This window comes from Papio anubis, chromosome 9 (genome assembly GCF_008728515.1).
Source record: "Papio anubis isolate 15944 chromosome 9, Panubis1.0, whole genome shotgun sequence".
In the NCBI taxonomy this organism is placed as follows: domain Eukaryota; kingdom Metazoa; phylum Chordata; class Mammalia; order Primates; family Cercopithecidae; genus Papio; species Papio anubis.
In genome coordinates this window covers 52,225,994-52,245,098 of record NC_044984.1, presented here as the reverse complement: position 1 = coordinate 52,245,098, position 19,105 = coordinate 52,225,994, and the positions used below count along the sequence as shown (strand labels likewise).

The 19,105-nt window shown below is 56.4% G+C and overlaps 1 protein-coding gene across 4 annotated transcripts; it reads left to right on the top strand.

Moving 5' to 3' along the window:
* Nucleotides 1-1,541: 1,541 nt before the first annotated feature.
* On the top strand, nucleotides 1,542-18,644 carry AGAP2 (ArfGAP with GTPase domain, ankyrin repeat and PH domain 2). 4 transcript variants are annotated; one of them, XM_009181089.4, is made up of 19 exons: nucleotides 1,542-1,831; nucleotides 8,314-8,372; nucleotides 9,137-9,224; nucleotides 9,413-9,498; nucleotides 9,644-9,791; nucleotides 10,831-10,965; nucleotides 11,276-11,385; nucleotides 11,833-11,991; nucleotides 12,158-12,244; nucleotides 12,330-12,434; nucleotides 12,847-13,009; nucleotides 13,191-13,310; nucleotides 14,044-14,172; nucleotides 15,444-15,503; nucleotides 15,735-15,883; nucleotides 16,052-16,142; nucleotides 16,255-16,477; nucleotides 16,609-16,864; nucleotides 17,044-18,644. In XM_009181089.4, exons 1-19 carry the CDS (start codon nucleotides 1,672-1,674, stop codon nucleotides 17,284-17,286), a joined length of 2,571 nt encoding a protein of 856 aa, XP_009179353.1. In that variant the 5' UTR covers nucleotides 1,542-1,671; the 3' UTR covers nucleotides 17,287-18,644. The 4 variants fall into 4 exon arrangements, with proteins under 4 accessions (XP_009179353.1, XP_003906728.1, XP_009179351.2 ...); XM_003906678.5 differs by lacking the exon at nucleotides 1,542-1,831 and adding an exon at nucleotides 5,429-6,679; XM_003906679.5 differs by lacking the exon at nucleotides 15,444-15,503.
* The last annotated feature ends 461 nt before the right edge of the window (nucleotides 18,645-19,105 follow it).

Here is a 19,105-nt window from a genome sequence, read left to right as displayed (position 1 = left end):
GAGGTGTTTGGGTCTTGAAACAAGGTAATGTATTATTATTATTATTATTATTATCATTATTTTGAGACAGAGTCTTCCTTTGTAGTCCAGGATGGAGTGCAGTGGCGCGATCTCAGTTCACTGCAACCTCCACCTCCCGGGTTAACACAATTCTCCTGCCTGGCTCAGCCTCCCGAGTACCTGGAATTACAGCTGCCCACCACCACACCCAGCTTTTTTTTTGTATTTTTAGTAGAGACAGGGTTTTGCCATGTTGGCCAGGATGGTGGCAAACTCCTGACCGTAGGTGATCTGCCTGCCTGGGCCTCCCAAAGTGCTAGGATTACAGGCGTCCAGTGTAAGCAAAGTAAGTCAAACTACCCACTACCTCCTACCTCCCACCACCTCACTCCCCACCTACATCCCCTTCCTACCCCAACTCCCATCTTCATTGTCTCCTTCAATTCCTCATCTACCTTCTTTTCTTTCAGGTCCTAAATCAAGGGCAAGACAATGGTATTAGAAGGGGAACTGGCTGACAAGCATTTTGGTTGTGTGGTGTAGTGAAAGGGGTATCAAAATTATAATCAATCTGGGCTTTATGTGCTTGGTAAAAAATAAAAATAAAAAAGTAAAAATAAAATAAAATCAGAAGACCTAAATCCATGTCTTTGTTTCACCTCTTAATGGCTTTTCTGAGCCTTAGTTTCCTTTTATTCAGAATAGGTATAAATAATCTTACCCTCTTACCCCTCAGGGTTGTCATGAGGATAATATATATGAAAGTAGGTTGTAAACTATTAAGTGTTATAGACATGTTAATTATTATGAAACTGATTGAACATGGAACATGGTAGTTTTTGTCTTTTTATAGGTTACTTTCCTCCTTCGGAACTCATTTTCCCCGTAATCACTTGGCCTATTTATTTATTTATTTATTTATTTATTTTTGACATGGAGTCTCACTAAGTCACCCAGGCTGCAGTGCAATGCACTGCAACCTCCACCTCCTTGGCTCACTGCAACCTCCACCTCCTGGGTTCAAGTGATTCTCCTGCCTCAGCCTCCCAAGGTGCTGGAATAACAGGCATGAGCCACCACGCCTGGCCTCACTTGGCCCTTTTAAACAGGAGGTGGCCTCAGTGGGTAGCTGACTGAAAAAGGGTTACGTTGTAAGACATAAGGATACAGAGCTCATTGAGATATGTAGAGAGGGCGATGGGTACAAGTGTACACTAGAATGCAGGGCTCTGAAGGTAACAGACCAAGTGTGCATGAATTCCTGTGAGAGTTCGAAATCTGCAAGTCATCAAGAGTTTAGGATTGCACCTGGGACCTAGCTTGCCATATTCTCCCAGAACCAACACCCATTTTAATTAACCACCTCCCACAGGAGGCCCTGGGACACTGTTAAGATCTCTCCATCCACCTGGCTGGGAAATCATAGCAGGGGCTGGCTGGCAGGGCTGATGGGCCAACACTAGAGGGGGTGGGAGGTGCAGGAGGTAGTGCTGTCCCAGGCTGTGGGTTTGAAACTCACCAGTCAGGAAGTGAGGTCTATAGACGGAAGGGCGGGCAGGGGCGGGGAGTTCTGGGCACAGCAGAAGGGGCCTTCTGAGGTTTGGGGGCTGTAGGGCCATGGGCCTCAGGACCAGAGGTGGTTGTTAGCCTGGAAAGACAGGTCTCGGCAACATGCATGCCCAGAGGCAGTTCGTTGTAGCTGCAGTGAGAGCAGAAGTCAAACGACATGAGGTGGCCAAGCAGGCTCTAAAACGCCTCAGGAAGCTGGCAGAGAGAGTGGACGACCCTGAACTGCAGGACAGCATCCAGGCCTCATTAGACAGCATTCAAGGTAAGAGAAAGGTCAGCCCTCAACTTGGGTGTATCGGGGACTAGCAGGTGCATAGAAGGGTTAGCTGTATCATGTATCACTTCCCAGTCGGCTACTTCCTAGTCCCCAAAATGGAGCTGGGACTCTGGGGAAGAATACATTTAGGGAGGATGGAAAAAGACACGGGAGGTATCATTCTGTCTCTTTCCCTGCTCTGATCCTTCTCCCAGGAGATCAAAATACAGGTCCCTGTTGAGCTGACCTTCTTGGCAATGAAGAAATGTGTGAGCATGAGGAAGATAGGCTGTGACAGACTCATGGTAGACTTGGTCCCTGCCTGGGGAGTCCAGAACAGGAAGCAGTCTGGAGCAGCAGGTTCTGGGACTGGATAATGATTTCATTCCCAGGACCCACTAAGGATCAGTGACCTCTTGTTCTCCAGCTGTAGAGAGACACATGCACACACGTACACACACACACGCACGCACATTGAAGTACACCATGCAGAGAATCTTAGGCTCCCAAGCGCATACTAACTCTAACACACCATGCTCTGCAGAGCCAGAGTGCAGATATGTCCCCAGAACTCTTCTTGGTCCCCTCTCCTCCCCTTGCTCCTGTTCCTGTCTTCCCCCCACACACCTTCCGCTCTACCTCCTTAGTGCCATTAGAGCAAGTGATGACAACACAGGGAGGAAGTGCTGCCATGGCAACACCATCCGCCACATCCTCCTGCCCACCCCAGCCTTCAATCCTGTGGTGGAGCCCTGGCAGGAACAGCTTCTCTCCATCCACAAGGCCCTACCACTGACGAACTGGTGGAACTGGAGGTTGTTTCCAGCTCGCTCTCATTTCATTCACCTCTGATGTGGCAAAGAGCTAACAAAAGCAGCCTTCTTTGCTCATGAAAGTTATCTGGTGGAAGCACTTCTTCCATCATATCCTGATCTCTTCCAGCCATTTCAGTCCTCTCCATTGTTACCTGCCTACCTGGGGGGGTCAACAGATCATTCTTTCCCTCAAGGACACTTCCTGCCAGACCTCTCTGCTGGTACACCAGAGTATAACTTGGGGAAGGAACGGTTTGCTTTGGATGCCTAGTGGGACCAGCTGATGATCCCCTTCCTATTGCTCTTCGGAGGCTAGTGCCCCTCTCACCTCCTGTCCCACACCCTTTGCCAGGAACTACACCTGAAGTCTCCCCTGACAGCCTTAGTGTTTGGAAAGGCAGACCAAGGGGGAGTGGCCCATGGGGCCTCCTAGGGAGGAACTCTATGCCCCACCCCTGTCAAAAATAATAATGATAATAATAATAAAGGAGAAGAGTGGTTTAGGCCAGGGAGAAAAGCTGTGCTCCCTCTGGAGAGGGAGGGAGGTGAGGAGGGGTGGAGGCTGAAATCCCTGAGAAGGCTCCACTCCTCATAAGTGATTTGTTTTACTCCTCTAAGAATTAGTATTCTGTTCCCATTGAACATAAAGGAAAACTGAGGCCATCAAAGGAGGGAAGTTTAAACCAGAGCCAACAATTCTCCTTCACCATCTCCATCAAAAAACGTTACTGAAGGGTCTCCTGTCCTGGGGATGGTGTCATCCTGGTTCTGTAGGGAGGGAGGGAGAAGCTGCTGAACCCCAGGACAGAACACTGGAGGGATTGGGTACAGGCCTCTAGGAGAACAAAAGGCTGGTGGCATCCTGGCTCAGCCCCCTGCCCCCCCCCCCCCCCCCCCCCCCCCCCCACCCTCAGCCCCCCACCAGGCCGAGCACGCTGCGGGCTCCTGCCTCCAAGAGCCGCCCACGGCAGCACTTATTATAGTCTCAGCTGCGTCAGGAGGGTGGGATGCCAAATCAGGGGACCGCTGTGACTCCCCAAGTCCTGGGAAGGGGTCTCCAAGGCTGCAGAGAGAACTTCTTTCGCCCATCTTGCCCCACCCCCAAGGGGTCTCAACCTCTTTTCCACTTTGGCTTAACCACTTCAGGATTCTCACCTGGCTGGAGGATAGACAGCCTTGAACTCCAAGACCCCTAGAGGTGTGGGGGACAAGGAGCAGACGGTTTCCATTCACTCATCTGCCTCCTCTTTAACCTTCCGTAAGAATCCCACTCAGCAAACCTCAGGAGACTGAAAGGGAACTCTGAAGAGGCTGGCTCTCTCTGCCTCAACTGAAGGGTCCTTATACTTGGGGAGTGAAATCCCCCACCTTTGAGTAATCAGGTTTGCGGGCAGTGCCTCCACTAATTCATCATCCCCCGGTTGGTCTCCCACCCACCATACACACGGATCCCTCTCTGCTTCTGCCCGCTGTTTCTGAGGCACTCTTGGAGCTACGGTTGCTATGGAGACTGGATGCATTTTGGCATTGGGGGGGTATCAGCCTAAGACACATCCTTCTCCCTCCTCCTAGAGCTGGAGCCTTTGACTTACCCTGTGGCCTGGGCTTCTCCAGCACTCAGATCTCTCCCCTCTCTCCTACCCTGCTAAGTTTGTCCCCATCCCTGGGGAACATTTTCCAAGTTCACTTTGGGACAGTCGAGCTCAAGTCTTGGCCCCATCAAAGTATTAAGTGTGGGGGTGTGAGTGGGAAAGGGAGTTGGGTCATGAGAAAGGGAAGGCGTCCAGGTACCTGGGGGAGACGAGATCCTGGGGGAAGGGATTTCAGGGCCCCCGCTTTCCCACTTCAGCTTCCCTAGAATTGACAGTGACCCTGGATTTGCTCTGTTCACCGCGGCCTGTTCACCCAATAGATCGATTTGCACCCTTATCTCTAAATGCCATACCTCGCAGTCGCGAGCTTCCTAACCTTGGTGTGAGAGAGGAGGGGGCTAGGTTGTTGGAGGAGGTGAGTCCAAGTCCCAGGAAATCCAGCCCAGGATTTGGGAGAGAAATCCAGTCCTGGATTTTGCACCGCCCTCGCAGACATTGGTGCTGGTGGAGAAAAGGTTGGGGGGAGATAGGGTGGGGGGGCCTGGGGGCCGCCTCCTCCTCAATGTGAGGGGAGCGCCCGGACACAGCGCGCATCCGGACCGAGCCGAGCCCGGGCGAGGCCCCCGGACTCTTCGCCCGGATCTCACGCCCCTCCCCTCCCAGACCCCAGACCCGTGGGTTCCCACCCACCTCCCGTTCCCTCTTTCCTCCCCCGCCGCCTCCTGTATCTCCATCCCCAGCATCCTCCCCGCGCCCCTGCGAATCCCCCGCACGGCCAGCCCCACTAGCTTCCCACCCTCCTCAAGACCCTCTCTCCGACCGCATCCGCGGCCCCTGTCCCTTGAGCCCCAATTCCCCGCCTCTGCCTCCCCCGCACTGGTTCTTTTCCCCTAGCCTCTGGTCCCCTTTTCTGCCCCCTTTTCCTCTCTCTCCCCCATTTGCCCCCACTACTGTCCTCCCCGCCCTCCCCCACCCATCTCAGCGCCCCCACCCAGGCCGGGGTGGACGGTCCGGCGCGCCTCCCTGGAGCAGCACCAAGGTCCCGGGGCTCCAAGAGGGTGGGGGCGCAGGGCGGGGAGCATGGGGAGGGGGCGCCCCATGTGATGGGAGGGGGGCGCAAGCGGAGGCGGCGGAGGCGGCGGCGACAGGGGAGCCGGGCCGGGGGCTCAGAGGGGTCCAGGGGCTGGGGGCAGCAAGCAGGGCGGCCCCATGGCCGGGCCCCCCTGAGGCAGTCCGGGGGAGTCCCCTCCCCTCCCCAGCTCGGGGGTCTCCGGGCCCCATGAGCCGGGGCGCGGGCGCGCTTCAGCGCCGGACAACGACCTACCTCATCTCGCTGACCCTGGTTAAGCTCGAGTCGGTGCCTCCGCCGCCGCCTTCTCCGTCTGCGGCCGCGGTCGGCGCCGCCGGTGCCAGAGGCTGCGAGACTGGGGATCCTGGTAGCCCCAGAAGTGCGGAGGAGCCGGGCAAGAAGCGGCACGAACGTCTCTTCCACCGGCAGGATGCGCTGTGGATCAGCACCAGCAGCGCGGGCACCGGGGGCGCGGAGCCCCCAGCCCTGTCCCCGGCTCCGGCCAGTCCGGCTCGCCCAGTCTCCCCTGCTCCCGGCCGCCGCCTCTCCCTCTGGGCCGCCCCTCCGGGACCCCCGCTCTCCGGGGGGCTGAGCCCCGACCCCAAGCCTGGGGGCGCCCCCACCTCCTCCCGGCGCCCCCTTCTCAGCAGCCCGAGCTGGGGCGGCCCGGAGCCCGAAGGCCGGGCGGGCGGCGGCGTCCCTGGCTCATCCTCTCCGCATCCTGGCACCGGCAGCCGGAGGCTCAAGGTGGCGCCTCCTCCGCCGGCTCCCAAGCCTTGCAAAACCGTGACCACGAGTGGAGCCAAAGCCGGCGGGGGCAAGGGCGCGGGTAGCCGCCTGTCATGGCCCGAAAGCGAGGGCAAGCCCAGGGTCAAGGGGTCAAAGAGCAGCGCCGGGACTGGAGTTTCTGCCTCTGCAGCCGCCACCGCCGCCGCCGCCGAGGGAGGGGGCGCTACAGCTGCGACCTCTGGTGGGGTCGGGGCTGGGGCCGGAGCCCGAGGGAAGTTGTCTCCTCGGAAAGGCAAGAGTAAGACCTTGGACAACAGTGACTTGCATCCGGGACAGCCTGCCGGTTCTCCTCCTCCGCTAACCCTCCCACCAACTCCGACTCCAGGGGCTGCTGTCACCGCCGCTTCCGCGCAGCCCCCTGGGCCTGCACCTCCAATCACTCTGGAGCCTCCAGCTCCAGGGCTGAAACGGGGCCGGGAGGGGGGCCGAGCGTCCACTCGTGATCGCAAGATGCTCAAGTTTATCAGCGGCATCTTCACCAAGAGCACAGGAGGGCCTCCTGGCTCCGGGCCCCTTCCCGGACCCCCCAGCCTATCTTCTGGCAGCGGGTCCAGGGAGCTGCTGGGCGCCGAGCTCCGCGCTTCCCCTAGTGAGTTGAGTCAGGGCTTGAGAACACGAAGGGAAGGGTACCTGGAATGCTCAGCTTGGGGTGGAGGAGCGAGGTGCAGGAGACTAGGGAAGCTTTTCTCTGGGGTGGGCGGATGAACCAAGCTCACTCCTCTGCCAAGGATTGGGGCAAAGAATAGGAGTCCTGAAGCGGGGTGAGTAGCTACATTGTGCGACATGAGAAATGACTTGATTTCAGAGGGACTAAGAGAGCCTCAGAGCTTTCTGGGAAAATAATGCCCTTGGTCAGAGTGACTAGAAAATTGCTCCCAGAGAAGCCCAGGACCCCACTTCCAGCCTCAGCTGAACTCTGGGAGCATGGAAACGGGGATTTGCCGTATTTAGAGGGACGTTGAAGGTGAACAGGATGAGGAAGCCTCAGTTTCCCCTGAGCACTTAGGGCAGGTGGCATGACAGTGACCTTGCAGGCAGCTTCTCGCCAGGGACCAGTCGTCCCCTGGGCTGAGAGCAGGCTAGTGATGTTTTCCGTGCGGTAAAGGCGGATTGGGCGGTACGCGAGTGTGCGGGGCTGGAACGTGCAGAATATTTAAATGTGAAGTGAGGGGGGCGGATAGGAAGCCTCACTTCCCCCATTGCCAGCCCCCTCCCCAGAGCCGCACTGAAACCCACCCGGGGCTGACCCCGGAGTGAGTCAGTGGGAGCGGAACTGCTGCAAAGGCAATCCGTACCCTGGGAGACTTGGGAGGCGGTATGGGGAAGGTAGTGTTTTTTACGGGGGCAGGGTGTCTATTATTATTACTATTTTCTTACTGGAGGAGATAAGCAGGAGACTCTTGGTTCGGCTCACACTCCCGGGAGAGGAGGCGGGTCCGGGAGCGGAGGCGGCCCCCGGGGTTTGGCTCCAGAGCGGGTGGGAGCAGATGGCTCCGGATCCCAGAGTTCCCGCCGCAGCTGCGGCGCCCCGGGAACGTCCGGCCGGTGTCAGGCGCGGGGGCTGGACCCGGCGGGCGGAAGGAGCATCCTTTCCCCCAGGCCTGTGGCTTCTCTTGGCCAGGCGATGGAGCCCTTCACCACAGTTCTTTTGGAGGGCGTTTGTGGGGAGGGTGTGGGAGATGGAGGCATAGGAAAATCCTAGCTCTTTCCCTTGGGTTGTGGGGAGGGGTACAGGGCCACGGTGCCGTTGACCTTGAAGAAGGGGAGGGAAACCCCTCAACTCAGTTTCTGTCCTGTGGAATGGAGCATTCTATGTTTCAGCACCTCCTCTCAGGGTCTGCCCTCGGAACCAGTGGGTTAGGGAGGAGCTCCTCTTCTATTCTTTTTCCAGAGGGAAGAACCTGCCACTGTCAGAGCCCTGGTCTCCCTGTCTGGGGCCGGGACCCGCGTTTGGGGATGTGCTTTAAGGGAGATGCCAACTGAAGTATTTTTGTCTTGCTAGCTCCGTTGCTAAGCAACCACTGAGCGGCAGCAACAGCTGGGGGAGAGCGGCTGGGATGGGAGGCCTGGGGACCACCCTCAAACCTGTCTGTACCACACACCTCTCCAGTGCAGGCAGGGTTCAGGGGGTTTGGAAAGCTGCAGAGGGAGGAGGGGTGGCTCAGTGTTGGGGGTCCTCCTGAGCCAGGAGCCTCCCCTCTTACTGCCCTTCTCCCATTACAGAGGCTGTGATCAATAGCCAGGAATGGACTTTGAGCCGCTCCATTCCTGAACTGCGCCTGGTAGGTATCCCAGTCCCCTTGCCTATAGGGAAGGCTGACCTCCCACCCACTGCACTCTCAGCTCTCTCCCTTCACCTCTCCTTTTCTCTCTCTCTCTCTCTCTCTCTCTGAGAATAGGGAATCGTTTTCCAGTTCTTCTGAGAGTCTACCTTCATAGCACCAACCTGGGAATTTGCTACATCTTCCTCACAAGTTTTTCCTCTCTAGTCTTTATGCAGCCATCCCCTTTTTCCTGTTTGTTCATGGTCCTCCTCCAGGCTTCTCACTTCTGGCATCTGCCCTTTGGCCTTCATGTTGTGTTGCCTAGAATTGGGTAAAGTTTTCCAACTAGTGCCTAGAGCTGTGACATGCTACAAACACACACACACACAGACACACACACACGTCTAGTTTGTTTTCTAAACAACCCAACACACACGAAAAAACTACTGAATTGCTGACATTCTTCAGCTTGTGCTCCACTTTGAGCTTAGGATCATTTCTTACCCACACTCATGCCCTGATCCTCCCAACTGCTCCGATCCCCCCAGCTGCTCTGATCCTCCCAAATGCTCCGATCCTTCCAGCTGCTCTGATCCTCCCAGCTGCTCCAATCCCCCCAGCTGCTCTGATCCTCCCAGCTGCTCTTTCTGGAATGACTGTCATCCAGGCGCTGTAGGGCCTACTTGGATGATTTATCTCTCTGGGTTTTCTGGAGTGTCCAGACCCACACATCCTGCCTTCTCTTACATCCCACAATTTCTGCTCCACATCCTTGCCCTCAGGGTGTGCTGGGCGACGCCAGGAGTGGGAAGTCATCACTCATCCACCGATTCCTGACCGGTTCATACCAGGTGCTGGAGAAGACAGAGAGTGAGTTCTCAAGAGCCATAGTAAGCTAACGATTGGGGTTAGGGATCCAGGAGTGAGATCAATGATTAGGCAGGTATGGAGACCAGGAGGGGAAGGATGAGGCCATAATAGCAAAAGCACTGGGAGCATGGGGAGGTTTGGTGACATGTCACCTCTGACCTATTACCCTTTCCAACTCTTCTGGACAGGTGAGCAGTACAAGAAAGAGATGTTGGTGGATGGGCAGACACATCTGGTGCTAATCCGAGAGGAAGCTGGGGCACCTGATGCCAAGGTGAGGGTGGAGGTGGTGGGGGACAGGCTGGCTGGGGTCAGCACTGGCCAAGGGAGAGGGCTCTGGTTTCCCAGGTCTCCATCTGGATTGGGTCCAGAGGAGTAGACCTGCCTGACTTTCCATTTGCTCCCTCACTCCCCGCAAGTTCTCAGGCTGGGCAGATGCTGTGATCTTCGTCTTCAGCCTGGAGGATGAGAACAGTTTCCAGGCTGTGAGCTGTCTCCATGGGCAGCTGAGTTCCCTTCGTGGGGAGGGACGAGGAGGCCTGGCCTTGGCACTAGTGGGGACACAAGGTAAGGAGGGGTTAGGAAAGCACTGCTTTCAAGGGAGGCCCTGAGGAGGCTACTGGGATATTGCCCAACATGGGTGAGAATTTGGTAAAGTGTGGAAACGGCCACTTGGATTACAGTACCCTTCTGGAGGGAGCCTGGTCTCCAAATAAGGGAGTCATGAAACCAAACAATAACTTCCCAAGGTCTGAGCAGAGAAAAGGGGATCTCCGGGGAGGAAAGGACAGCTATAGTAGCCATTTCCTTGCCTCTCCTGAAATATCACCTACCTTGTGTTCTCACATTGCCATTTCCCGGTGCCACCATCACAGGACACAGAAAATCTCAAGTTCTAGTGTGGATAGGAAACCTTTTCCATCTTCCTTTTTGCAACAGCTGGGTCAGACTGACACCTTTTAAAGGAACTTATCCAAAAACAAAGCGAAAACACAAAGGAAATGATGAAAAGAAGAGAGCAGAAAACCTTTTAGTTCTCAAAGAAGTGACTCAGAGGCTCCCAGACTCTGCCAGGGCCAGGAAATGCTTTTCCAGCACTCCCTTGGGTCGAGCTGGTGGGACTTGGTCTGGATGCCTGTTCTGCTGGTGCCTGCCTCCACCTGTTGCTTGCCTCCTGGTTTCTTGCTGCAGAGTGGGCAGTCCAGCCATGACCCATGGGTACCCAACCTTTTCCTAGTTCACAAGCTGGTGTCCTCCCACCAGTTCAGGTTTCGATGGATTTGCAGGGCAGGGTGATTATTGCTCACACCTGGGTCTCAGCTATGTAGCCCTTGTCAGGAAGCACCACTCAGTATTCTTTGAGGACACACACACACACACACACAGCTCACCCATCCTATTCATACACAGCTAGTTGTGTGAACTGGGCCCAGTACTCAGAAAGGGCTTATGTACTCTCATTCCACCTGGTCACAGAAAAGATGATCTCTCACACCCCATCCCCAGTGGGCCCAGCCTGAGGGCCCAGCACAGGGATAAGGGAATCGTGAAAAATCGAACAAGGCGAGGCTCCTTCTTCAATCCTGCCCCTTTCCTATCCCATCAGACAGGATCAGTGCTTCCTCCCCTCGGGTAGTGGGAGATGCTCGTGCCAGAGCTCTGTGCGCAGACATGAAACGCTGCAGCTACTATGAGACCTGTGCAACCTATGGGCTTAATGTGGATCGGGTCTTCCAGGAGGGTGAGTGTGGTGATCTCCAGTATATGTGGGAAGCCAGAGCAAGGGACCTGGCATCCAGGCCTCTCTCTGTGCGTGACAGGAAATTGGCCTCTGTGGGAAGGAGGAGAGATCGGGGAGGCCAGAGGTTTGCTTAATAGTCACAAGGTCTTTCTGGGTTGGAGGAACTGGCAAGGCCACAGGGGGCATAGAGGCCACAGTGACAAGGAAGTTGGGTCCTGTGTTGTCTACTGGGGATTTATCAAAGCTGGGCATGGAGGGGTGGTCTTGGGTATCTGGCCTGCTCACACCTCCTTCCCTCAACTCCCCTCAGTGGCCCAGAAGGTGGTGACCTTGCGCAAGCAGCAACAGCTTCTGGCTGCCTGCAAGTCCCTGCCCAGCTCCCCAAGCCACTCAGCTGCATCCACTCCGGTAGCTGGCCAGGTGAGTTGGGGTTTCAGAGTCTGCAGAGGGGCTGGTAAGATGCAGAAGGGCTGGGGATCCTAGGACAGGTACAGAGTACCCAGGGAGGTTCAGGGGGTGGGGAAACAGATGGAAATGGCAGTGAAACTATTGGAGAAAGTGCATTGGACTGGAAGTCAACCAGACTTCCAGTGATTTGAGACATCATTTGCAGTGTCCTTAAGCAACTCACCTAACCTCCCAAGGCTATTAGAAGATTGTATGACATAATACTTGTGATTCAACCTTTGCAACATTTATAAAAAGCACTGTCACAATGTTAGTGAGGATTTTAAAAATTATTAATGACAATATAAATAAATGGTGAGGTGATCAAGGAATGTCTCAAATTCCCCGTAACTAGATAAGAGTGTAGCTTGGTGGGGTAGGGGGCATCCCAGCTCTGCTGACTCTTCCATATGCTCACAGGCTAGTAACGGGGGCCACACTAGCGACTACTCTTCTTCCCTCCCATCCTCACCGAATGTTGGTCACCGGGAGCTCCGAGCCGAGGCAGCTGCAGTGGCTGGATTGAGCACCCCAGGGTCCCTGCACCGGGCAGCCAAGCGTAGGACCAGCCTTTTTGCGGTATTGGACAGGGACATGCTGACCCCCATCCTCCTGTCCCTCATGACCTGCCCATCTTCCCTAGTCCCTAGACTCCTCTGTTGGGCCCTTCTTCATCTGTCTTCCCTATCCTCACATCAGTGTATCCCTCTATCCCTCCTTAAACTGATTCCAATAACCATTCCAGAATCGTCGGGGTAGTGACTCCGAGAAACGGAGCTTGGATAGTCGGGGAGAGACAACAGGGAGTGGACGAGCCATCCCCATCAAACAGGTGAGTGGTCCAGGGGCTGGGGCAGGCTAGGGGCAGCTGGTCTTAGTTGGCTTTTTTCTCCCATGTGTCTTTTCACTTTCTCCAGAGCTTCCTACTAAAACGAAGTGGCAATTCCTTGAACAAAGAATGGAAGAAGAAATATGTAACCCTGTCCAGTAATGGCTTTCTACTCTACCACCCCAGCATTAATGTGAGTGGCAGAAACTGGGCCACACTGGCCAGCTTTGGATTTCCCTCAAGCTCTACCTGTCTGTGCCTCTGACAAAGCACTAACGTCATTTCTAGGAAGTGCTAGTCCTATTCACTTAAGTTTAGCAGGCATGTGTTAAGAGCCTGCCATGTGCCCATGCCAGGAATGTAAAGGTAAATGCATTGCCCCAGGAACTTGCAGTCTAGTGGGAGAGCACCCAGGAAGGGAATGCTTCCTGGAGGAGACAATGCTGGATCAAGTCTGATGGGCCCATCCCCTAGATGCTCATCACAACCCATTTGGCCCCCAAGGCCCCCTCTCCAGTCCCTCTCTATTCTGTAACATATTAACCGCTTCCCAGCATACCAAGGACCCCAACCTTCCCTACACTCTCGGCCCTGTACCCCTCCAGGATTACATCCACAGTACTCACGGAAAGGAGATGGACTTGCTGCGAACAACCGTCAAAGTCCCGGGCAAGCGGCCCCCCAGGGCCATCTCTGCATTTGGCCCCTCGGCCAGCATCAACGGACTCGTCAAGGACATGAGCGCTGTCCAGATGGGCGAAGGCCCCGGTGAGTAGGGCTTATGACATAGGAGCAGGAGAGGGGCCAGGGCTGGGGAAAAGGAGGAGTAAGAGGGAAGTGGGGGCTGGCACTGGGCAAGTAGGAAGCTGGGTGATAAAGAGGGACCATGTAAGGAGTGGGGCCAGAAGAAAGAGAGGCTCACTGAGGTTTCATCTTCTTTTTCCGAAAGAAGTCACTACTCCCATGCCAAGCCCCAGCCCCAGCCCTAGTTCCCTGCAGCCACCACCAGATCAGACATCCAAGCACCTGCTGAAGCCAGACCGGAATTTGGCCCGAGCCCTCAGCACAGGTCAGTGGGGATGAAATTCCATCCGCTGTCTTCCACACCCAAATAGGGTGGGTGTGGGAAATGAATTTGGGGTGAAGGCTTGGAGGTTGGAATAAATGCATGAGTGAACACATGGAGCCCCACACATGACCACAAAGCTCAGTCATACCATGTCTATCATAATGGTTAAGACAAGTGGACTCTAACGTCAACTGCCTGAGCTTGAATCCTGGCTTGTCACATGGGCAAGTTACTTGACCTCTCCATGCCTCAGTTTCCTCATCTGTAATGTGGAAATAATAGTTTCTACCTCAGAGGGTTTCTTTGAGGTTTAAACAAACTGAGAATATTGTCTAGTACATAGTCAGCCATGTTTGACATGTTTGAAAAAAAATATATATATAGTATGCAAATGACACATTGTAAACAGATGATCCTCACAACAGTTTTGTCAGGTCAAGATTATTATTCTTATTTCAGGGATAAAGAAACTGAGGCTCAGAAGATTAAGTGCTTTGCTCAAGGTCTTAAGGCCAGTAAGTAAGTGGTAGAACCAGGATCTGAGTGCAGGTTTGACTTTAAACCTCTCATCTGCCTGCCTCCCCAGGAATGATCAAGGGGGAACTCTTGGAGAGGGACAGTTGAGGAGGGGTGCCCTAAAATGCCACAGTAGTTCAGGGAATGAGACAGGCTATCAAGAAATCAGGAAATATGTGGAGGGGGCTATTGAGGCAGCTGTGTCTTCCTCCCTAAGACTGTACCCCATCTGGAGACCTGAGCCCCCTGAGTCGAGAACCCCCTCCTTCTCCCATGGTGAAGAAACAGAGGAGGAAAAAATTGACAACACCATCCAAGACTGAAGGCTCGACTGGGCAGGCTGAAGGTGAGGCTCTGGCAGGCACTTCCACTCCCACCCAGAACCCTCATCCCCAACATCAGCTCCCCGGGCTAACTCCTGCAGCAGGAGGAAGTGCCTGAGCTGAGTGCTTGACGACCATTACTACTGCACACAACTTAGTGAAAGAGTGTGTGGACATCCCCCAGCCCCGTCCTTCTTTCCTTGTTCCCCAGCCAGTTCCTTTCCCCAGCCCCTATTCTCAATGACGTCCATGTCTATAGCTCCTGCTCCCTCTCCTAAGGATGTTCTAGTTCCTCTTCCTTCCCTCAACTCCACTTACCACCCCAGCCCCTGCACCCAGATGCCCCCCACCCATCCGCAGTGACTCAGCCCCTGATCTCTGCGTCTCCCACTGATTTCCCAAATCCTGGATTCTGTGACCACCCAGTCCCTTCTCCCGATAACTTACTTTCTTTCTTTTTTTTTTTTTTTTTTTCTTTTCTTTTTTTTTTTTTTTTGAGACGGAGTCTCGCTCTGTCACCCAGGCTGGAGTACAGTGGCGTGATCTCGGCTCACTGCAAGCTCCGTCTCCGGGGTTCACGCCATTCCCCTGCCTCAGCCTTCCAAGTAGCTGGGACTACAGGTGCTCACCACCACGCCTGGCTAATTTTTTGTATTTTTTAGTAGAAATGGGGTTTCACTGTGTTAGCCAGGATGGTCTCGATCTCCTGACCTCGTGATCCGCCCGCCTCAGCCTCCCAAAGTCCTGGGATTACAGGTGGTGGGGATTACAGGCGTGAGCCACCACACGCAGTCTTCTCCGGATAACTTTCTATTGCCAAGTGCTCCCCAACAGCCCTTGACCATAGTGATCCCCATTCTTGTCCCTCAGTGATACCCCGCACCCCCACCGCCACCAGCCCCAGGGCCCTCTCATCTCAGCCCTGCGCCCCAGCTTCTGCCCCCTTCCCCTGTGTTCACTCAGATCCTGACCCTCCCTTCTCCTCCCAGAGGCCCAGCTCCTGGCTGGTCTTGATAACCCATCCCTGCTGCCCCTGCTCTCTGCCGGGTGCTCAGACCCAGGTTCCAGATCTGCCTACTCTCATGGCTCTTGGCTTCTGCTCCACTCTGCTCCGGGGCCACTGACTTTAGTTCTGCTTTCTCTCCCCATCTGTCTGTCCTGCTTTGTCTCTGGCACTCTGTCACTCTCTCTCTCCATCTCTCCATCTACCTCTCTTTTTCTCCTTCTTTCTTGGTCTCTCTTTCTCTGTTCTGCTCTCCATTCTATCTCTATCTCCTTCGCTTCGGGAAACCAGCCAAGCGCAAAATGTGGAAACTAAAATCCTTTGGTAGTTTAAGAAATATTTATAAAGCAGGTAACAAGTGGGGAGCCGGGAGGGGCGCTCAGCTGGGGTGCAGAAGGGTGGGGGTGCCCCCGCCTTCCCCTGCATGTGCTCGGGCTTCCTGCTGCCCCCACCCTCTGCTTCCCCTACCCCCACTGCCCCACTCCCAGGGGCTCGGGATGGGCATCAGGGAGGACGGGCTTGGGGAAGGCAGCCCCTGCTTGAACTCTGTCCCTTAATGACTCCATCCCATCCCCCACTCAGAGGAAAACTTTGAGTTCCTGATCGTGTCCAGCACGGGTCAGACGTGGCACTTTGAGGCAGCCAGTTTTGAGGAGCGGGATGCCTGGGTCCAGGCCATCGAGAGTCAGATCCTAGCCAGTCTACAATGCTGTGAGAGCAGCAAGGTCAAGGTAAGAGTTTGAGGTGGGGTGGAGGACTGACCGCAGGAGCTAACCCTGGTGCTGACGGCCATTGGCAACTACACGGCCGAAGTCGTGTGGGAGGAGAGCAGAGGTGTCTGAGGAGAAGGGGGTGGGGCTTGGAGGCAGAATCAGTACCAACCCAAACCCTCTCTGCAGCTGCGCACAGACAGCCAAAGCGAGGCCGTGGCCATCCAGGCGATCCGGAACGCCAAGGGGAATTCAATCTGCGTGGACTGCGGGGCCCCCAGTGAGTGCCAGGAGGCAGCGGTGGGGCTAGGGAGTGTGGTTCACTGGAGGCGGTGAATGCCGGGGTGACTGTGCTGCCCCGCTGGAAGCCGACCTCTACGCTCTGTCCGCAGACCCCACATGGGCCAGCTTGAACCTGGGCGCCCTCATTTGCATCGAGTGTTCTGGCATCCACCGCAACCTGGGCACTCACCTGTCCCGCGTCCGCTCGCTGGACTTGGACGACTGGCCACGGGAGCTGACCCTGGTGCTGACGGCTATTGGCAACGACACGGCCAACCGCGTGTGGGAAAGCGACACGCGAGGCCGTGTCAAGCCCACGCGGGATTCTTCGCGGTAAGGGTGAGGGAACAGAGCGGGGGGGAGGGTTGCTGAGGGTGTGCGAGCCTGAGACGGTCCCTTGGGTAGGGGCAGAGGTCCTGGCTGGGGGTCCCTAGAGCCTTTTCAGTTGATCCCTGGTCTTGCAGGGAGGAGCGCGAGTCGTGGATTCGCGCCAAGTACGAGCAGCTGCTGTTCCTGGCGCCGCTGAGCACCACGGAGGAGCCGCTGGGCCGCCAGCTGTGGGCCGCCGTGCAGGCCCAGGACGTGGCTACCGTTCTTCTGCTTTTGGCCCATGCGCGACACGGGCCGCTCGACACCAGCGTAGAGGACCCACAACTCCGCTCCCCACTCCACCTGGCTGCCGAGCTCGCCCACGTTGTCATCACGCAACTGCTGCTGTGGGTACGTCAGCTGGGGGGAGGAAAGGGGGTCTTTGAGGCCTCATCTCGGAAAACGCCTGGCGCGGGAAAGCCCGATCTTCCCAGAGGGACCCCGGAAGTAGGCTTGGCCATGTGGGGGAGGCGGTGCCGGGTGTGGGCGCCCTGGGGACGCGCGGTCACGCGGCCGTTTCCGCCCTCCAGTACGGCGCGGACGTGGCGGCCCGTGACGCCCAGGGCCGCACGGCGCTGTTCTACGCCCGCCAGGCTGGAAGCCAGCTGTGCGCCGACATCCTTCTCCAGCACGGTTGCCCGGGTGAGGGCGGCAGCGCGGCCACCACGCCCAGCGCGGCCACCACGCCCAGCATCACAGCCACGCCGAGCCCCCGCCGCCGGAGCAGCGCCGCTAGCGTGGGCCGCGCCGACGCCCCAGTTGCGCTGGTATAGTTGCCCAGTGGGAGAGACACCCTCACCCCCACGCGGGCCGGGCACGACCACACCGGGCGGACCGCTGGACAGACGCACCCACTCACCTCTCCGATCCGCACCCAGCCCCACGGGAGCACTTCCTACCCCCACGAGGGCACAGCCCCCACGCCTCCCAGAAGACACAAACTCACCTCCCTCTCCCCAACGAGGCATGGAGACCCCAGCTCAACACGCCCCCTCTCCACTGTTTCCACACTCGGATTGCTCTGGGTCTACCCGCTCGGGTTTCGCGGAAGGGGACGTTTCCCGCGGTACGGGCTCCTAGGCGCTTGGACATGGCCGCTTGTGCCCCCTAGGGGCGGGAAGAAGACCCGGTCCTGCCCGAACTCAACAATCCCAGGGCGGGAGCCCATACCCAGGCTGGCTCCTGGGGCGACGCCACGCCAGAGGGAGGGTTTAGTACGTGGGAGGGCTAGCCCTGGGACTTGGGGCCAATATGGAGATCCTACCCCTTCCATACTCATCTCACTGCCCAGTGAAGGGGGCAAGGGCAGCGAGGGGCAGGACCCCTGCTGCTCATGGGGGTGGGGGGTTCCCAACCCTTTCCGTGAAAGGGACCGTGAGTAGTGGAAACCAGGACGTCCCCTTACACCTACCCATGGGTGGAAGCTAAAGAGTCCGGGGGAAGCCAAGAGTCTGGGTCCCTCCCACTACTATCTTGGGAGGGAGAAGGGATGTAGCAGGAGCGGGCTAAGGGGGCCTTGTAATTTATTGCTTTGTTCCCCAACATGGGGGTGGGGGCGGGCAGGGGCGTGGGGAGGGCGTTTTGGGGTAGGGGAAGCCCAGGGTGGGCAGGGGGTGGGGTGGGGTGGGGGTGCTCTCGGGTTGTGAGTGTCTGTGACCGTGACTGCGTACCTGTGACTGTGCAGCGCCCGTGGTGATCTGGGGTAGGGGGCACCCCTACAGTGGGACCCCTCCCCCATTATTCTTTCTGTCCAGCCCCTCCCTCCCACTGGAGCAGCTCCAGAGCCATTCCTCACCCCCGTGACCTCTCCCAGCCAGGGCTGAGAGGATTCGAGGTGGCTGGGAGGGTTTCCAGGCCCCCTGCCCCATCCCCACAAAGTGGGTGGTAGGGCGGACTTGCCTGGCCCAGCCCTGCCTCCCTCAGCCAACCCAGCCCTTGGGCTGTCTGTGTCAGTGGTTTCCGGTCTTTTTTTTTTTTTTTTTTTTTTCTGGCTAAAATAGTTTGCAAAGGACCAGGTAATCGGGAAGGGGAGAGAGGTGGGGGCAAGGGGGGAATGTCCCCCCATCTCCTTGGAGGCAGTGGTGTGAATCTTCTTCAACAGCAATTAAAGAGGAAGTGATTTTGTCTAGGGGGTGAGCTGCTGGTCTGTTCTTGGAGGCAGGTCAGGGCATGGCCTTGGTCAAGGTGGGGTACTGGGGTGGGACAGGGACAGGCAGAGGTGCTTCCCACTGGGGCTGGTGGCAGCACAGTACCTATGGGCATGGAGGTAGTTCCATTATGTACAACAGATCCGGGTTCATGTAGTGGAGGACATGGCAGGTTGGAGTCAGTGGGGACCCTGGGAGCAGAGAAGGCACTGACTTTTAAGATGATGCCAGTCCTGGGAGAGTTGGGATATGGTACTTAGAGGCCATGGAGAGGGGTGAGAAGATGGGACAGCTTTGGTTAAGAGCAGGAACTTTGGAGACAGATCTGATTTTGAAACCTGCCCCTCCACTTCACAGCTAGATGACTTTGGTGGCATCTGTTTATCTGTATTCTGAACAATATCTGTTCAGAGGGCACCTGAAAGGTGCAACAGCTCTGAGGAGG